Source organism: Halichoeres trimaculatus, unplaced genomic scaffold (genome assembly GCF_033239565.1).
Source record: "Halichoeres trimaculatus isolate MK-OKI-2021-1 unplaced genomic scaffold, fHalTri1.1 fHalTri1_scaffold_12, whole genome shotgun sequence".
Lineage (NCBI taxonomy): Eukaryota > Metazoa > Chordata > Actinopteri > Labriformes > Labridae > Halichoeres > Halichoeres trimaculatus.
The window spans coordinates 26,633,445-26,652,510 of NW_027437190.1; the positions used below are offsets into that span (position 1 = coordinate 26,633,445).

General features: G+C 39.0%; 2 protein-coding genes across 3 annotated transcripts; one reads left to right on the plus strand and one right to left on the minus strand.

Annotated features, from left to right (window-relative positions):
* Nucleotides 1–2,900: 2,900 nt before the first annotated feature.
* cnr2 (cannabinoid receptor 2) lies at nucleotides 2,901–4,193 on the minus strand. The gene is made up of 2 exons (XM_074684124.1): nucleotides 4,135–4,193; nucleotides 2,901–4,024 (listed from the first exon to the last, which is right to left on the minus strand). Exons 1-2 carry the CDS (start codon nucleotides 4,191–4,193, stop codon nucleotides 2,962–2,964), a joined length of 1,122 nt encoding a protein of 373 aa, XP_074540225.1. The 3' UTR covers nucleotides 2,901–2,961.
* A 3,405-nt stretch (nucleotides 4,194–7,598) lies between these two features.
* pnrc2 (proline-rich nuclear receptor coactivator 2) lies at nucleotides 7,599–18,494 on the plus strand. 2 transcript variants are annotated; one of them, XR_012599341.1, is made up of 3 exons: nucleotides 7,599–7,613; nucleotides 14,367–14,750; nucleotides 15,259–15,483. XR_012599341.1 is itself a non-coding variant. In XM_074683016.1 (3 exons), the coding sequence occupies exon 3, from the start codon at nucleotides 15,753–15,755 to the stop codon at nucleotides 16,218–16,220; it is 468 nt and encodes a 155-aa protein (XP_074539117.1). In that variant the 5' UTR covers nucleotides 14,530–14,750; nucleotides 15,259–15,479; nucleotides 15,733–15,752; the 3' UTR covers nucleotides 16,221–18,494. The 2 variants fall into 2 exon arrangements, 1 of the variants encoding a protein (XP_074539117.1); XM_074683016.1 differs by lacking the exon at nucleotides 7,599–7,613 and adding an exon at nucleotides 15,733–18,494 and having other exon boundaries at nucleotides 14,530–14,750; nucleotides 15,259–15,479.
* Nucleotides 18,495–19,066: the final 572 nt, after the last annotated feature.

A 19,066-nucleotide genomic window follows, 5' to 3' on the forward strand; every position in this document is an offset into this window, starting at 1 on the left:
GACAATAATCTTCTTTGGTGGGGAGTAGGTTGTTTTTACCGGTTTGGTAACAGCAGGCAGGATTAGAAAGCGCGCAGTACATTCGCACCAGTTTGGCAGACTATGCAAATATGGGTTAGACAAAATATCCACAACATGTAGGAGCCCTGAGTGCAACAGCAACAACTTGACTTGTTCCCAACACAATACTAAACGAGAAACAGGCGTAACCTTTTAGTAAAGTGGGCAATGGATCCATTGTTTTGTTTTCTAGATCACAATAAAATTACCCATTACAAGAAGACAGTCTGTGTACTATCCTGATGTAACAAAACTTGTGCTTTGCTTTGAGGAAACTATCAGGAACTACTTACCAATATGGGGAAATAAACGAGTTCATATGTATGGATGAATGTATGCTTTGGATTTCCATTTTCAGTGTACTTTATTTTTGCCAATTTTTTTATTGCCATGCCTGTGATTCCTTACAAGAATGAAAGATAAGTAAGATAAAGAATGATTTTGTGAATAGAAAAAAGTTACAAAGAATCCAATCGAAGATCATGTATTTTATTAATTCAGTTGATACAGTGAGATGGATCAACAAACAATCAAATTTTGTGATTCTCTAACGTGTTACCGTCTGTGCGTATGTGAGTTTAAGTGCATTTCTGTCTGTGCTTTACTGCAGCTGCTCATTGTCCCCACAGCAAAGAGAGTTGCAGTGCCTGTGTTTGTCTTCCTCCTGGCATCATTTGTCCCATTTACCTCGACACACTGCTTGGATTCATGTGGTGAACACATAGGGTGAACATTGTGTGAGAGCCTCCTCGTGCGTGGAGCTTTTGTGGAGTTCTGGCATTCATGTGCAGATAGGACAGGCAGCCCACAGTGTCCTCTGTGCTCATGCACACTCTGGGACAAAAATGTTGAAACATAAATAAGCAGAAAAACAACAAGTCCACCTTTCTACTATGAGGTGAGGTGACCCCCTGAAGTGAAGTCAGCAATTCAGTTCAAGTGGCATGGTTTGTAAAAGGAATGAGAGAGCTCAAATACTGTCATGGGGCAGAGAGGTCAAAGGTTAGGAGTTGGCTGGCCACATGACATCATCTCACTTTAAAGGACCAACATACACTGGACCCATCGCATGGAATCCACAAATGCTTATAGATGACAACCTCTATTTCTATACATATAAATTATATTGTTATAGTTCTTCTGTCATGTTTCACTGCTTTTCCTCTATTTTTTTCTGTTTCCATTACCAATTTCAATGCCAAGACTTTTGGGGATGCACTGATCTCACGTCATGAGTTCTGATACTAATACAGATAGCCGTTTTGGGTATTGGCCAAAAAGTGATACACCTCCAAACTGCTGAGCCAATGTGCATCACTCAGTCCATGCTACATCGGCTTTCAGCTTACTGCTGTAAACTCAAGATAGCATAATGGAAAATATCTGCCCCTTATCACTGATACCTAATCTAGCTTTTTGAGACAGTATCTGACTAATATTGTAAACTAGGGTTAGAGGGGCAGAGATTACACCGATAACATATTTTCCTAGTGACGGCATAAAAGATCCAAAACATTTACTGGCTGGTATTTAAAAAAAACTCTGTTATGATGTATGAAATAATGTGGTCTAATATCCCTTGATTTCATGTTTTTGGAATCAAAAGCAGAACCCAATGCAGTTATTGTTTTCTTAATTTCATAAATGATGCACATTTTAATGCCTAAGATGAGATGTATATTAGATTGTAATTTGCATGGAATAATGGAGGTTATTATTATTAAAAATACTAAATTAAATACTGTTAAACATTACATCAAATGCAACAATACACAAACAACTTGACATCAGCATTAAATATCAGCCACTGGATGACCTGCTCTCTTATTATTAGGGATGGGTACCTTTCACATTACATTACATTGACTTTCACAATACGGTACTGATGCCCAGTACCCGGTACTCAGGGGTACCAATTTTGGGTACTTTTGAGTGTTTATATAGTAATAAATGATAATTTGTTTAAAAATAAAATACTAAAGTTTTTCAATTTAATATGTTTATTCTTCATTATATAACCTACTATATAGCCTACTCTTCCACTCTGTTACAGTCACAAAGACGTGTTTAGGTACCTTAACATGGTACTTTTTGATTTTACGTGAATAGGTACTCAGTACTACAGACAAAATTCGGTCAGTACCTATAGAAGTATTTAATTCGGTACCCATCCCTATCTATTATCAGTATTGGCTGTTAAAAAACTTATACCTGTAAACCTCTTACTGTGAAGTCTTCTTTGAGTTTAAACAAGAGGGAATACTACTCTAATACATGCATAATTTCTTAAATTATAAACATTTTTACACAAACTGTATATGGAAAACACTGTTAACATTTTTGTAAGCCCTCTGCAGGCCTCACACATGAATTAACCTAAAACCTGTTGATCTTTCTGGGACTAAAGGGGTATGGTGTCACAACGGTTCAATTAATTTGTGATTTTGTTTGGTTGTTACCTGTACAAATTCTCTATGGTAAGAAACATTAAAAATCCTAATAGTACTTCCTGGTTAATTAAGAGAGTAAGGTAAGCTCTCTAGCATAATGTCCAGCTAATTAGAGGTTGATACAGATACTAGGATTAGCATTGGTTTAATTATTTGTATTTAGAACTCTTTCTTTTTTGTGAAAGCACCAACAAACAACCCCAAGCTTGTGTCCCTCATTTGACATCCTCACTAAAAACTAGATTGTTGTTATTTTTGATAGTGTCCTTTCACAGTAGCTATTATTACTGCATGTATTAAAAACAGAAAGAAGTGTCTGCCAGCACTTCCAATTTGATAAGAATAAATCCTGCTCATATGTATTCATGGTCATCAGCAAAGACTGTGGTGTCTGTTTTCACTGCTCATACACCTCTCCATATGTACGAACTCATTTCCTGACATACATAGTTTAATTGTTCACCATCTCTGAGATTGAGGTAAGTGGGGTGTTTCTGTTCCTTGGGGTCTGGTCCTCAGAACAGTTGTTGTCTTCTAATCTTGGAGTTAAGTTTTCTGTAGACTTTTTACACCTTCCCGTCTCGCACAGCTTCTGCAGCAGCTGCAGCAGAGCCACCCGAAGCTCTCGACAGCGCAATGCATACAGCAGTGGGTTGACCGCAGAGTTGACCAGGCACAAGGTGCTGCAGAAAGCAAAGGCCCTCTGTTGGTTGTGTGTTAGCAGCATGGAGACATCAGCCAACATAAAGGAGAGCGCAGGGAGCCAGCAGCTCACCATTATGAGGAGAATCAGCCCAAAGGTACGTGCTAGCCGGATATCCATCCTCATGCGAGCGTGGCCGGTCCCTGCTGCTCCTTGGATGTTGGTCATGGAGGACTCGTGGCGGTGTGCTGTCCACAGAATGAGAGCATAGGCCCCTAAAATAAGAGCCAGGAGCACCAGGATGAAGCTGGTCCAGCAGGCTAGATATCCCTGGTTGATGTAAGGGAAGAGGCGTGAGCAGGGTGGAGTGAGCCCTGTGGGACACCTCCACCCCATCAGGGGTAGGAAAGACATGAAGATGGTGGCGCTCCAGAGGACCAGCAGGCTCAGCATAGCTCGCCGACGGGTCACCAGCACCTTATAGCTGGAGGCCTGATGGATGCAGAGGTAACGGTCCAGAGCAGTGAGCAGAAGACTCCCCACAGAGCTGCTGAAGGCCATTGTGACCCCACCTAGCTTAAAAAGGTAGGCAGTGGGACCGTCCCTGCGGCGAAAGAGGTGGAAGTCCAGAAAGCTGGTGGTGAAGAAGCAGCTGGCAAAGACGTCAGCAAGCGCGAGGCTGCCTATGAAAAGAAATGAAGGCCTCTGCCGAAGAGTGGCAGTAGCTGCGATCACCACCAACACCAGAGCATTTTCCAAGAGGGTGACGGGACCCGCCAGGAAACAGATGGAGCCGATGGCTGTCTTCTCTGCCTGGATGAGAACCATGTAGCACTCCAGATTCTCACATGAGGTGTTAACTGTGAGAGAAATATCAGGTTTAGATATGTTGTATGGATAGATCACAGATGACAAGTGTGTTCAAACTTATTTTGTATTGAAAAGAAGCAAGTTAATTTATTCATATGAAGTTGTATACCTGAGTTGTTCCCTTTGGCTTCTGGGGGTCCTGAAGAAGTGTGAAAATCCCATTCATCCATTTTTGCACTCACTGTTTGGGCCAGTGTTGCTGTGGGATGGTAATAGGATGTAAAGTAAGATCATTTATTTGTAGCAAAATAACAGTCTCTGGGGAGGATCTGCAGCCTCTCATCTTCTAACCCAGGGGTCTGCAACCTTTACTTTCATAAGAGCCCTTTTGCCTCAGCTCACCTGGATTAAATTCATTCAGGAGCCACAGAATCTACTTTATCTTCAAAACAAAGACGAAAAAGTGGAAAATTGTAAACATAGTAAAACTCATGAAAATTATCGAAACTAGATTTTTTTTGTGTTTATAAAATTGTACATGTGATGTCTTGTTTTTTTTTAAATTCAATAAATTTGCAGATATAAAAAATCAAAATAAATATCTAATATCATGCATTTCTTAAATTTGAAAAATTTATGAAATTTCTTCAAATTTTGCAAATAAAAAAAAAAGATATTTAAAATGTAAATAAATAAATAAAATAAAATCCCCAAATTATGAAATCTAAAAATCTGCCAAATTGTCTGAATTTGCAAAAAAAAAGAAAAAAAAGGAATTCAAAGAATTAGCAAAAATTAAAAAAAAATAAACATTTTGAATTTCTATTTATAAATTTTAAAATTTTTGATTAAAAAAAATGTCAAAAAAAAAACATAAAAATGTCCAAAAAATTTTAAACTTTATTGACAGATGTTATGCATATTTAGTTTAATAAAATGTTAAGTCATGATTTTATTTAATGTCAGTGTCGTCAATCATCAATGCCCTTTGTAAGAAAAATGAAAATTCATTATTTTAATAATATTTTTTAAAGCTACAAGGAGCCACTGCAAAGGAGTCAAAGAACCACATGAGGCTCCAGAGCCACAGGTTGCAGACCTTTGTTCTAACCTTATTATCCATGTGCTGGTTTGAAGGGGTGGGGGCATTATGATAACCACAGGCTTTTCTGATTGGCTGCTTGAATAATGCCAAAGGAAGGGTATAGACCAGTGCAGAGGTAGAAGAACACTGAAGCAGAAAAAGCAAAAGCTCCAGAAGAACTTAAAACTACACGTATGTCCTGACCGTGAACAAGAGGATGCAACTACTCAAGTGTTGCAGTCACAGTCGCAACAGCATGTCTCTGACCTGTGACATTTTGAATCTGCAACATCAAATCAAAACCACAATGGTGTAGGACGAAGTGGAAATACTGAAGGAGGGGAAGTTGGCATTGTTTTGCATGTATTTCTATTCAGATCATTCCTGTTGTTGCATCACGGCAGGAGAAAATTTAAACTGTTTTGTGATGTATTCCCAGAAGGTGGGCTACACAAAGAAAGCAGTGGCTCTTTTGCTTCCACATTGTCAGGGTTTCTGTAGCGTGACCAAAGTAAAGCAAAAAAAGCAAGAAATTACATCAAAAATATGATTTTGTAAAATCCCAATTTAATCAAATACTAAAAATTTAATGTGGTCGTCATACAAATACAGCAAGATGTTTTTACATTTAGAGGATGACATAGCTGACTTCCTGTGGAGACACACATGAAATAGATAATGTAATCTCTCTTTGTCAATATTGAACTTGGGGCTTAAAGTGAACATTAACATTTGTGAGTCAAGACGGAAAGTGATTTAGAGGTCACAGCAAACAGGCAATGATCATTACAGTATCTGCTGATGATGCCACAAACAGGATCCTGGTAGATTTATAACAGGTCATAAAACACAAAACTCAAAGAATAAGGGCAGAAACTTTGGCAGAATCCTTGCTTAAATTTAATTATTTATTTATTTTTGGAAATGCAAAACTTTCAACAGTTTGTGACACAAATAAGACTTGAGTGATTGAATATAATGACAGTAACAGGTCATCATATTTATATTTATAAAACTGCCTGAATGAGAGGAACACACTACATAAAGCTCATCATATGGGCTAAGTTAGTCTGCATTTCTTGTAGTTAATTTATTTGCTCCATGGCCATTGCATCAAGCATCATAACACAATTTTTCTGTAAAATCTGAGCATAGAGATAATCATTAACAAAATACATGCAATTTTTAGAATCAGTGGAACAACACAATATAATCAATTCAAATGATAATAGGAAAAATGTCTGAGTGTATCATTATGTGTATTTGCCTACACATATCTTTGTGGCAAACATATGTCCGCTGTTTTTGACAACTTGAAATTTGATATTCAACTCAACGTTCTACATTCACCTTGGCAGTAATTTTAATTTAAGAGCATGCAGAGATAGATATATACTTAAATTCATGCTAATGGCCTGCTTTCATGTCAAATAGGGTGAAGACTGCCCCCTGTTGGACGTAGAGTGGTTTGCACTGTGACAAACTACCACATCAGAGTGTGAAGGTCACCACAGAGATGAACAATTCTCTGCTGAGTGCATCATCTGTATGCAATCAATAGATTAAGCTCAGAGTGGTGTGAGAGGATTTGATTAATGTAAATAATGCAGTGATAAATGGGAGTGGCCACTGATAACTGCTTTGACAAACATAAAATCTACTTTTTACATGATAATAAGCACTGAAAAATGCAAGCACTTGGAAGATTTGATTATTATTTTTTTGCAGCTGTGACAAAAAATAATAAATCACTTCTGGATCGATATATCTAGTAGACTTCACACTGTGTGAGTGATTACAAATCTCATGAGCGCACTTACAAGAATGTTTGCACCAAACCAGGTTACTTTCCCCACCAGTTTCCTGTCGATTGACCTTTTTTTCAGGTTTCTGTAACCAACATGAGACTACTTTTGTGGGAGCAGAGATAAGAACATCAAGAGTAGCAGAAGAATTACTTTCCAGAGAGCTTCCTTTTGACTGAAAGGACAATATTTCTCAATGTGACTGTGAGCTATAAGGGCTCGTGCACAGTGGATATTACACCACCTCAGGCTTCTTCTCCCTTCTGGTTTAAAAAATACATTTTGCTCGACAGAGTAAAAAGCTGTTGTGACTGCCGAGAAACGGTCACTGGTATAAAAATAAGACGGCATTTTCAAGAAAGCTGCAAATAGTTATAGAAATGAATACATATGTCCATTTTAATCACATCTTTGTCGACACACGCATTAAAATATGGTGTAGTAACACTCTTGAGTCACTGTTGCACCCTGCCTCTTTGTTGCAAAATGAAGAAACTGTTTTGCCAGAGGAATAAGAACAGACGTGATATTTTTAACTTCTTAGATGATTTGCAAATCTATTCTACAAAAAGACAAACATACAAATCAAGGAACTTATTTCAAATAACTTTGATTAACTTACCTTTCTTCCTGTCTGTGTTTTTTCTTGTTTTTGTTTTCCTGTTCGAGTCAAGTCTCTCAGCAAAATCAACCACAGCAAGACCACATAGACCTGCAGATCTGACTGGTGGTAAAGAGCGCGAGTGAGGGGAGAAGATAAGGTGGGTGGCACTGATGACAGAAGAGAGAGGGGGAGGGAGGGATAGACAGAGAGATAGACAGAGAGAGATGAAAGAGCCCCGGGGTTATTTTAAATACAGCTGGAGTCTGTGATGAAATACAGTAAAGAAAATGCTGTTTCATTATGATTATATACATAAAAAGAGCACTGGACTAAAGAGCTTTACCATAAACAGCATAAAGACTGCACACCTATGACTCCAGTTGTGCCCTAAGTAATGCTTTTCAAGCAGACCTGTCAGCGTGGACTCATAGGAGCAGAGCACTTACCCTGGGTGTTAAACGTCAGGTGTGAAAAATATGTCGATACTTAAGGGATGAAAAACACACCAAACACCCCTGATGTGAAAAATACAGTAACCTTCCAGGGCAAGGCAAATATATAAGTAAAGCACATTCTATATACAAATATGTTTTCACCACAAATAAGAAAACATTCAAATAAAAATAAAACAACATTTTTTGAGGAACAGAAGATTAAAATATTGAAACAGAGATGCTGGCTATATGAATATATGAAGGTCCATGTTAATGATGTACCTGTCCAGAGCAGCATCAAACTGAAACTGCACTCCATTAAAGAAAATGTCCATGCTGTTAGCAATAATTTGCCAAATTGCTACTCCACAGTAAAGAATAGTTTCTCTTAGGCTCAAACTCATAACCTTGTTTGACAATTCATAGTTCTTTCCACTAAATCATTCCTGTTTGTGCAGCAGCAAGTGTACCCTTCCACTTCTTCAGCTAATTATTCACCACTTATCTTCATCTGACAGAGCATCACACAAACACGCAACGACACCACTTCCTTGTTAAATTGCATAATTTACACTATTCTTATAACACACCGCATGAATTGTTACGAAAGACTTCAACTGACAACTTATGTACAAAAAAATGACTCAAAAAAGGATAAGTGTTGCGTCTTTAACTGCACTGTTAATAAAAATTGTTGGAAGTGCTTTAAAAAAAAGACGTCTTAATTTAAATAGTGGACAGATGAACAGTTTCTCATGCAAATATGAGACTCAAACACAAATAAATCTCTTAGCTGCTCCAGCACATGAGAAACATATCAACACATTTACTTTTACAGTTTCAAATTGAAATGGTTTGTTACCTAGTACACACTGACTACTGCAAAGGCTGTTTGTTTGCAAGCGGGTTGGGTTGTTATTCTGCTTGCAAGACAGCAGGGGGCAATGCTCAGCAACCACTAACTACAGGCCACAGTGAGTGACCCAGGGACCTGGGTCTCTGAGACTCTGGACATATTTATGGCCATGTTTTTGTTTTTTTTAGGTCTCTATTTCTCTTTATGGATAAAAATTAAACTCTAAAAGCAGTTCCATCTTCAATTGAGGTCGTTTAATTTAGAGTAAAACCCCCTGGAAAGAGTAAAGAGAGTACATCATTAGTGTTATGACAGATTAATCAAGCTATAAAATCACACAATCACCTGAGGCATCCTGAAATGCATGAGCAACTTATTTTAGCTTGTCACTTCAGGGGAAAGTATGCTTAATAGAACAGAAAGTAGGACTAACAAATCTTTCAAAATGACAACACACAGAAGTAGGTCAGGAAGGGATATTTGGGGTGAGTTTCAGTCAGGTAATGAATTACTATTTGTAATAAGAATAAATATTTCTGCATCCTTTGATATGAAAGTGAAATGGTGTGCTGATTATGTTGTCTCCTTTGCTGAGCTGATCCTCGCAGAAGGCCAGAGGCAGGAAATGTGATTATAGCAAGCAGAGCAGCTTCAATAAGATTTCTTCTCTGTCACTGCCAGACCAGGTGCATCACAACAGAGCAGAACAGGACAGAAGAAAGCCGGAAATGTTTAATTATTAGTTGGATTACATCACCCTGTTACACAATCCCTCTTTTTTTAGAAATCGGCCTGGACGCAAACATGATACAGCTCGCTGTGCTGTTTCAGGAGGTTTCAGGCAGAATCCATTAATCAAATTTCCTCCTCCCATTTCCAGACCACCAGACCTTCAGACAGATGTATCAGATCACTGATGTGATAAGAAAAAATGAATAGTAAAAATTGAATTACTTCATGCTAAATGTTTTAATAATGTATAATTATTTCCCAGGCTTCTTGAAATAGTATAACTGGATAATAAGTTATTAATAAATGGTTTAATTATTCATGCAGAAATTAAATTAGGAATTTAAAACTTCAAGAAATGAAAACCAAAGCCTGAAGGCATAAATTAAAAGACCCTAAGAAACAAACATTGATCTTAATTTAGTACGAGATAAATACACAAGAACAACCTCTTGAGAATCTTTTTATTCCAATGTCTCGTTATCTTTTTCTTTTTAAACCAAATCTTTTTAAAATCTTAAAGCGACAGTGTAAAACCTTAAGTATGTGTAGATTTTGAAGCCCTCTGTGGAAAAAACAGTAGGTATTCTCCCTGTGCTGATCTTATCCAATGAATTTTTAGTCTGATGGAAAAATCAGACTGATTTCATCAAATTCATACCCACTTTGCTGTGAGGTATATAAACAATGGCTGTTCTTGCAGTCTGCTGTAGCTCAAACTGTTGCCAATATACTTGCTGGTCACCTTGAAAGTAAGAATCTTCTACAGCCAAAACAATTTGGGTTAAGACCAAGATTTTCAATAGAGATGACAGATTGTTAACTCACTCAAGCAATAAAAGAGTCTCTTTCAAAGGGATTACTTCATTTAGAGGGTGTTTTAGTGCTAAAAGGTGTAGTGTATAGCAGTTGGCAGCATTTCGCCACACAGACATGGTGAAAATGTGGTATAATATTTAAATATGTATGTGGAGTACCTTTAAACAAATAAACAATAATCTCAATAAAACTTTTGTTTTCTTTTATTAGGTTAGAAAAGTCTTCTTATATTTACATTACTGTGGGTCCTGTTCATGGAGGTAGACATAACAAACAGCCATGTTTGTCTACAGTAGATTTTGTGGGACAGAAAGAGCAACATGTGGTTTTATGAGCGTGGTTGCTGGTGTTCAAATCAACCTGGAAGTTAGGTGAAGAAGAAAAGAGGGGTCCGTTGTTGTTTTTACAGAGCAGCACATGAGACTGGAGCAGAAAGGATCTGTCATAGTCGAGGAAACATCCTGTTCCTGTTCACCCAAAAGCATAATCAGAAGTACAAACCTATAAAAACAGAAGTCTTTCTATTAATCTTGAAATTACACTTTGTCAGTATTCTCTAATCTTATTCAAAAGTCAAACCATAATCTTACCTTTTTTTAATTTGAGGTTTTGCTACCTAACCAGTCAACTGGCATCCCTGCTATCTATGAGGAAGTGTTCAGAGGAATGTTTAGAGCTCTTCGCTGCACAGGTGTCATCATCAGAGGCATGATTCAGAATCTGATTAGTCTATTTGGGCTTTGTCTATGCAGTGTCTTTCTCCCACATCTACTCTGCTGCTATGAATATGCAAATGTTCACCAAACAAAAATCAACAGAAAACTGAAAAACTAAAAAAGAAACAATTCCTGATGTTCAGAGTGTGGTCAAATTTAACAGAGGCTTTTTGTTTAGAAATTAAGGCTTATTTGAATTTCAGATGAGGAATGTATAGAAGACTTCTATACCTATCTATATCTATCTAGCCCAAGTGGCAACCTCCAGTCCAAAAATATGGGTTAATGCAGAAGTGCTTAAGTATGCAGGTTTCCAGGTGTCCACGTCAGACTGGCTCTGGAAGTACCAGAAAGTACCAAGCCAAAAGCTGCGTTTCCACCAAGCAGTCCGGGTCGGTTCAATACGGTTTGGCTCGGTTTTGTACAGTTAAGCCAGATCCCGTTTGCGTTTCCACTGCAAACTGTGCTCTCTCGTGGTGAGCGGCGTGTAAGCCGGATGCCGCAATAGAGCGGATGGATTCAGTCTGGCACCCATACGAAAGGGTCCCAAAAAGTAGGCCGGCTTGTCTGTGCTTTTGGGGATCTGTTCTGGGATAAGTCAGTAGAAATGCCCCAAAATGCGCTGTACCAAGACGAACCGGTCTGCTTGGTGGAAACGCGGCTAAAGAAGCCGTTTTCACAGCAGAGATAAACATGTTTACTGCCTGGTACAGCAAATGACTGCAGTCTGAATAACTGATTGCTTTTGGCATAAACTGTAAGGAGAGTGTATATATATTCTAACTTGGCAGTTTAGAAGATATCTATATGGCCACTTTAACCAGTCAGAGGCACAGCTCAGCTGATTGACAGGCGGATGCCTTAAAGCTGTTGGTAAGGAGACTCAAAGCCTGCTCTACTTCCAATATAGCGCCAGCCGACTATTTACTTTACAGCTCTGTTTCAAAAACATTTCATGGAGACCAGTCTCACCTTTTACTTTACATACTCTTGCAACTAAACAAACAGGCTCTCTGACACAAACTTGGTGCATGATACACTGTACAAACAATGATTTAACAACACACCAACTCTTTGTGTTTTTTCAACGGGTGGGATCCAAACCAAAAAGGAGGTGTGCAAACTTATTTTACTATGTAATACAACAGTTTTCATGTGCTTTTAAGTAAAATTACAGGCAACAGAAGAGTTAAGAGTGAAATTTAATGAGAAGAAAACCACTGACACAGTTTAAGATTTTTAACACACATTTTAAGAAATGAATGAAACTGAAGTAGGTCTTTAAACAACTGTTTCTTGAAATCATTGCATCTTAAAACTGTGGTAATTGCTTAACTGTGTTCATTTATGTATATATTAATCATATACCCAAAATACAGGATGTTGTTCATTGAATCTTAAATATATTGAGTGCAATGTGATAAAAAGTTGTACTCCTTTATGTACTCTACCTTCAAGCTCATTTGTGTGTGGTTATGTCACTGTGCCCCAACCAGTCTAGAAAAACTTGGCAACAAAAAGGAACCGTTTTATTTGATTGCATTATACAAGGTCTTTGAAATGAGCCAAACTTTCTGCTGAGTAGTGTGAAACCATTTGTGCTTCTGATCCTCCCACTGTGTGGGTGTGTTCTTGACACTTTTCTTTTCAAATTCATGTGAAACTTTGTTGCTTGTTTCCACTATTTACACCCGGTAATTATGCTAAATAATCTACAAGACAGAGAAACAGAGACGGACAAGTTTCAGCACATCAATCCTGTGTAAGAGAAAAAATAGACCTGGATGCTTTTTCATCTCATGTGTTGAAGATATACTCCATTACACTGTATTGAATTACCAACGGTTTATTTACTAGCTCCCTTCCATGTTTATGTAATCCTCCACAGCCAGTCAAATATGGAGATTTTTCCACCTCCTATCTACTGTACAACCTACAGAAGCCTCTGGGTGACCTACTTTCCATACATAGCTGACTTTGGGCACACCCCCATTCAAAGGTTGCCTTAGTTTGGGGAGTGTCTTTCCAAGGCCTTCAGCTGCAAGCTCTGACACAGACGGGGTTGCGAAACTGTTCTAGAGTTCAGGCACTTTAAACAAGCAGAGTGCGAAGTAACGTTGACCGTGGACTTAGATTCAACCGGCTAGTTGTTTGGTATTCTTCAGACTTTGACCTGCTGACTACTTTGAAAACAAGTTACAGGCCGTTGTGACATACATGCCAGTTGAGTCGGAAAGTGAGGGAAGGGGGCGGGGGGAGGGTTAAAAAGCAAACTTGAGATAGTACACAAATCTGGTGTCAGAAGGTGAAAAGACACAAAGAATAAAGAAATCAGACATAATAACCTCCATTAAATAACAATGCAACAAAAGTATGACCCAACCAACCAGATCCAACTATGTGACCCAAAACTAATTGGGTTGTGAAGTCAGAAAGTGCCTGAAATAGCCTAACTTTTAATGGCTTAAACAGGCCACACTAGGCCTCAGCCTGCTATTACCCTTACCTGCATGCTACTGTCTTTATTTAGATACCAAACACACATCTGCTCTAATGACACTAGAGGCTATTGTAAACCATTTGGCTCCTGGTTAATTCAAACAAACGTCAGAGGCAGTAAAGTTACCACCTAATAACCCCAAAGCCTGACCCAAATGTTTACGAGACTGTGTCTTATTGACTGTGTTAAACTGACTAGTTGTTGTTTTTTAACTGTTGCACCATAAAACCCAAGACAAATTCTTTGTAGCGTAAAAATTACTCGGCATTACACTGATTTTGATTCTGATTTTGTACAAAGCAATGGCTTGATCATACTGGCAATCTAGACTTTAAGTACACATTGTTCATATAATATTAACTTCAAGAAAATATATTTCGTATATAATTCGCTACCTTGTTTTCCCTATAGCTTTTTTTTTTTTTTTTTTACCAAAACGGTAAAGAAAACAATGGGATTGCAAAGCGATCAGTAAGGCATGGTGCTTTTATATTGTTATAGCTTAAAAACAGAAGAAGATGGGGGGATGGGCTGTCGATCCTACAAACAGATTGTGTATCATCACAGCCTGTTGAAGCTGTTTTTCACTCAGAACCACAAGGTTGAATCGTAAAGTGAACCTGTGGTGGCTTAGTATTTATGTTAGGGAATGAAAACTGGGGACGGTTACCGTAGGTTAATTTCAGTGAGAGGCTAACATTACATAATGTTTTTATTTTTAAATTTTGTTACTTGAAGCCATTCCTTCACACTCCTTTCTAGTGTGGGCAATATTCCATGTGATATACCATCAAAATGTCACGTTTTTAATGTTTTAAAACGTCTGTTTTCGGTTCCTTTCTCACTTCTCTTTCAGGAAATACCCCGAGCTCCAACAAAGGAAAGGAGAGGACTGTAAGCGATTGACGTCACCAGTCTGGCAACAGGCGTGAATGCGTCTGGATTTCTCGTCATTGATTGGCTGGTACAATTTGTTCTCCCTACCTGATTGGACAGACCTCGGTTAGCCCCAGCTACATATCTCTGCTGAAGATTCCATTTTGTTGCAATTCAGACGGAGTCGGGAGAGAGACTGAAGTGGCCTATACGGCCACTTTTACACCGCAAAATACTCAGAAGGCGACGGATTATCAGGAAATATAGCTTTGCTGTAATTCTAACATAGTCTGTCGAAGGATTTCAAAGGCATATCTCATACTTAATTCGGAAGGGGTTTCAACAACCGAGCCTGAAGAAGTCGGTAAGTGATACAGTTTAGTTCCTCGTCGCCATATTGAGTCTAGTTTCTTTGTTTTGGTTTTGTGCCAAAGTAGTTTGACCGAAATTGTGAATGCTGTTCTATTTACCTTTAAGAACGTAATAGTTGTTGCAGAACGATCACCTGTATCGAAGTTATGGCTGTTAACTATTTTTCCTGTATTAAAAATGCTTGTTTTACAAGACTAACGAAACTGCAGTGAAGCTAAGGTTGCGCCCGAACAAAACTGGAATATAGTGACGCAGTTTTCTTATCTATCCTACTACAGTAGGCACGATATATTTCTTCTGGCATTATGGTAGCAGAATCATAATCCTAGTTTTAGCAGTTTTTCATTCTTGTCGGTCCAGATGTGGTGACGCACTATGAAATGCACAACCCCCTCCTGGAAGAAAACAACACCCGAACGATTTTTTCCCCCTTCTGTTTTGACAATTTAGCAACTCTAGCATCGCTTGAAACAATGTTATTGTTATTTTTGGTGTATTAGGTTTCTTCGACTTCTTGGAGCACCGTGTGCCGAGGTGAATTGATGTTCAGCTCGGCTTCACGACAAAACAACGTTCATAGGCACATGAAAACCTCAGACCTTGCTGGACACCAAAGTGCAGAGAGAAGTAGATTGAGAACTACTTCAAGGACCTGGGGCCCGATCGGAGGCGAAAGATTGAAGAGAGATCTCTGTGTCGTCAACTTTCTCACAACAAAGAGGTGAGCTGGGGCTGTTTTGCTCTTCAGTTGTGGGTGGGGGAGGGGCGGCGCAGTCGGGAGTCTGGTGATTCTGCACGTAACGCCGTGAGCTTGTTTTCATTCAGAGACTGCGCAAGTGTGTGCGTGCACTGTGAAAGGATTAGCCTTGTTAGGTTCACCCTGTCAATAAATAGAATAACACAGCGGGGAAACACAATTAATCCACTTGATGTCCGTTATAGTTGATGGTAATTGTAATGTTCTTGCTGTTTAGGTGACACGTAGAAAGGCAATATGGGAGGTGGAGAGAGATACAACATTCCAGTTTCCCACCCTGAGCGCCCTCTGCCCAAGAAGAACCATCAACTTGGGCGTGCCAAGCAGAGAAGCCGTGACCAGAATGGAGCAGCAGCATCTGCAGGTGTAGGGGGCCTGCACCACCATGGCCACCGCCGGAGCGACAAAGGCTTGTCCTACCATAGGTCTCCAGAGGCGCGGCAGGCCGTGTCTGCAGAGAAGAATGCTTCTGTCCGTTTTGCCACCAACTATGATCAGAACTGGGAGGGTGCAGTGTCTCACCTTAACACACTCCTGGCCACCCAGGGGAGTCCGAGCTATGCAGGGCCAAAGTTCAGTGAGCCACCCTCGCCTAGTGTTTTGCCCAAACCCCCAAGCCACTGGGTGTCCTTTCCAATGGGCTCTTGTGATAACAGGGAGATGATGACCTTCCAGCTCAAAAGTCTCCTCAAGGTGCAGGCCTAAGAGGGAAACCCGTTGCTATCGTTGAAAAGCCAATCAATGAACTGGGACCCTATCGAAGGCGCCCACCTCCCAGGAACATCTCGGTGCTGTAATCATTTTAGCTGTTTTTAGGTTTACCTCAATGAGTGTTTCAGGAGACATTTTCAGCAACATTTGCTGAGAATGTTTGTTATGAACACATTTTTTTTAAAACAATCGTTCAAGGTATTACAGTTCACTGAGCCTTGCTGGTTGGTGGTGCTGTTTGTGAGGTCTTTTTCTCTGTGACTAATGACAAACTGGATATCCTTTGTACTTCTATTTTGTTTAGTTCTTTTTTTGTTGGCTGTTAAAGCAGATTAAGTGTTCTTTTCCACCTAAACAAGGGTAATGGTACAGATCAGGATAATTCCCAACACTTTAAAGTCCATTTCTGGGGACAGATATGTTCCTTCGTTAGTTTAAATGAGCCTTTAGACTCATCTCTAAAGATTCAGGTGCTAAAGCAAAATCATATTTGTAGCATTTTTGACTAGGTCCACCTCTTATTCCTTACACCCTTCTCCTTGTTTGGGATAAAAGATACACTCAGCTGCAGTTCTGCAGGGAAAAAGCTATCTTACTAGATATAATAAGCTGTAGTGAGTAAGTATAGGTCAAAAGTATAACCTCAACTGAAGGGTAATAAGAGACCACGGCACACTGGCCTTTGACTGTCAACTCCTGTACCTTTTTTATTGCGCTGTGCGCACATGCACTATGGGAGTTGAACTAGTCTGAGACCAAACACTCTATCATAGCATTATTTTGTACAAGTCCTTTATGTTGTGATTGAAAGATGTGTGAAGAACTGTTTGTAACCAAAGCAAAAGTTTTGCGGTATTTTATTTTTCTTGGACATCCTTTGTGTGGCAGGTGGTGTTTCCATCGCCACTTCAACCATGCCAGCCGTGTGATGAATGGGATTGTGCCCCCTGGGTCACTTCTTATGTTTTTCCAAACTGTGCTGTGTGAAGTCCAGACTCTGCCTGTAAAATACAGTGCTGCAGCTTCAACATGCGGAAGAGGGCCAGTGCTTATGTGTGTGAATGTTGCGTTTCACTATGAGTCACGTGAAGTTGCCCTGTTGGCTGCATGCATCTGTACGCAAGCTAAGGCAGAGCTGAAGAGTGTTCTGCAATAAGTGGCCCAGGGGTCTTGACATCGGGCAGTTGATGTTTACAAAACAGGTCTCAATTGTTGACCACCTGATTATTAACAGACCCTCTTTGCCTCTGCCCCTGATTAACACTTTTGCACTGCAATCAGAAGTTGTTTTTGATGAGTTACAGACCAGAATGCTATTGTATTGATGGAGGCGTGATCGACTATCCCTATGGATTCTCTATTTTTGTGATTCAATCCTATATTGAGGCTCTTTATTTCCCTTCGCAGAATTGAAGCTGCTAATAGCTGACCTAAAGACAACAAACAAAGTAAGAAAGCTCGTTAGTGTGTTCGAGAGCCATGTAAATAATAAAATGTATAAAGTTCTTGTAGCATATGTACATTTACAGGCCATGTTTGAGGCCTGTCTGACAAAAGTATTTTTAGTAATAACACTGAATGTATAAGACATGCTAAGGACATGTCTTGACTTCAATGTCTTGACTTCAATACTGAAGAATATTTTTGTTAAAAAAAAACAAGAAAAGATGCCCACAGCATTTGTCAGAACCCCTGCACTGTTATCTTTTCAGAGATCTTGCACATGTTTTTTATTGTTTTGTATAACACAGTGCAGGGTAAAATGCTAAATGCAAAATCAGAAAATCTCAATTTGACCCCAAAGGAGACTTGCCTATGTTTGGATATGAGTTTGAATGTGCTTACAGCAAGTAAGCGTGATGCTCTTAAACTTGCGTTGACCTGTTGTGCCTATGTTTATCCCCATGCTGAATATGACTTTGTTTCGTTTGGCAGCCATGCCACCAATTTAACCAAATGTTTTCATGAGAACCATCTTCACTTCTCAGCTGTTCTTCCGCCAGCTGACAACTGAATTTGGTTGCAAGCTGTACAACTACTTCTTGTTTTGTTTTTGATGTACAATTTTTTTTTGTCACCCTGATTGAATTATGCATGGCAGTCTCCTTTATTCTAAATTCTGAAACATGTAACTAATTGGCTCTTAATTAAGTCCCCCATGAAATGTCACCAAAGCTGAAACGATATTGCCCTGTTTAGAATTGGTATAATTGGTGTTTAAAAAAATGAAATGTGAATGAACACACTGTGAAATGAATTGATGACAAATTTTAACAAAAAAAGAAAAAAGAAATAAATCCCTTCCCCTCCCCCCATTTCTGTCTCTGTCTCAGTATATTCATAAAGGTTTTCCAAGGATTAAAGTGTGTTCTGAGGTATCTTGGAGAATTGTCGATAGAAGAAGTGCTTTTACTTTAATTTATATGAAAATACTTAATAATTAGTCAAGAAATCCTTAGTAAAAATAACCTGGTACCATTGAATCTATAAAGTAGACTTCTATAAGTCTAACTTCGGCCAAGTGTAACAACACTTTTTGTGCCTCCACTGCAATGAATCCCCATGTAATGCCGTGATTTTGTTTGTTAGATTTAAGTTGACTGGAAAGGTACTTACTTTGAACACTTATAACACTCTATAGTCTTAAGTGCACTCTTTAAGATGGACTTATTTTACCTAGGTGATAAACACCTCACTGATCGTTTCAAAACATTGATGCCTATCAACTTTCCAGCCCTGAGGTGTATGTTACAGGAAAGACCATCATGGCTGTTACACAATCTCAAAAACAGAATTTATTTCACTGTGTTTTGCACTAGGAAAACCAGATTAAAAAAGTG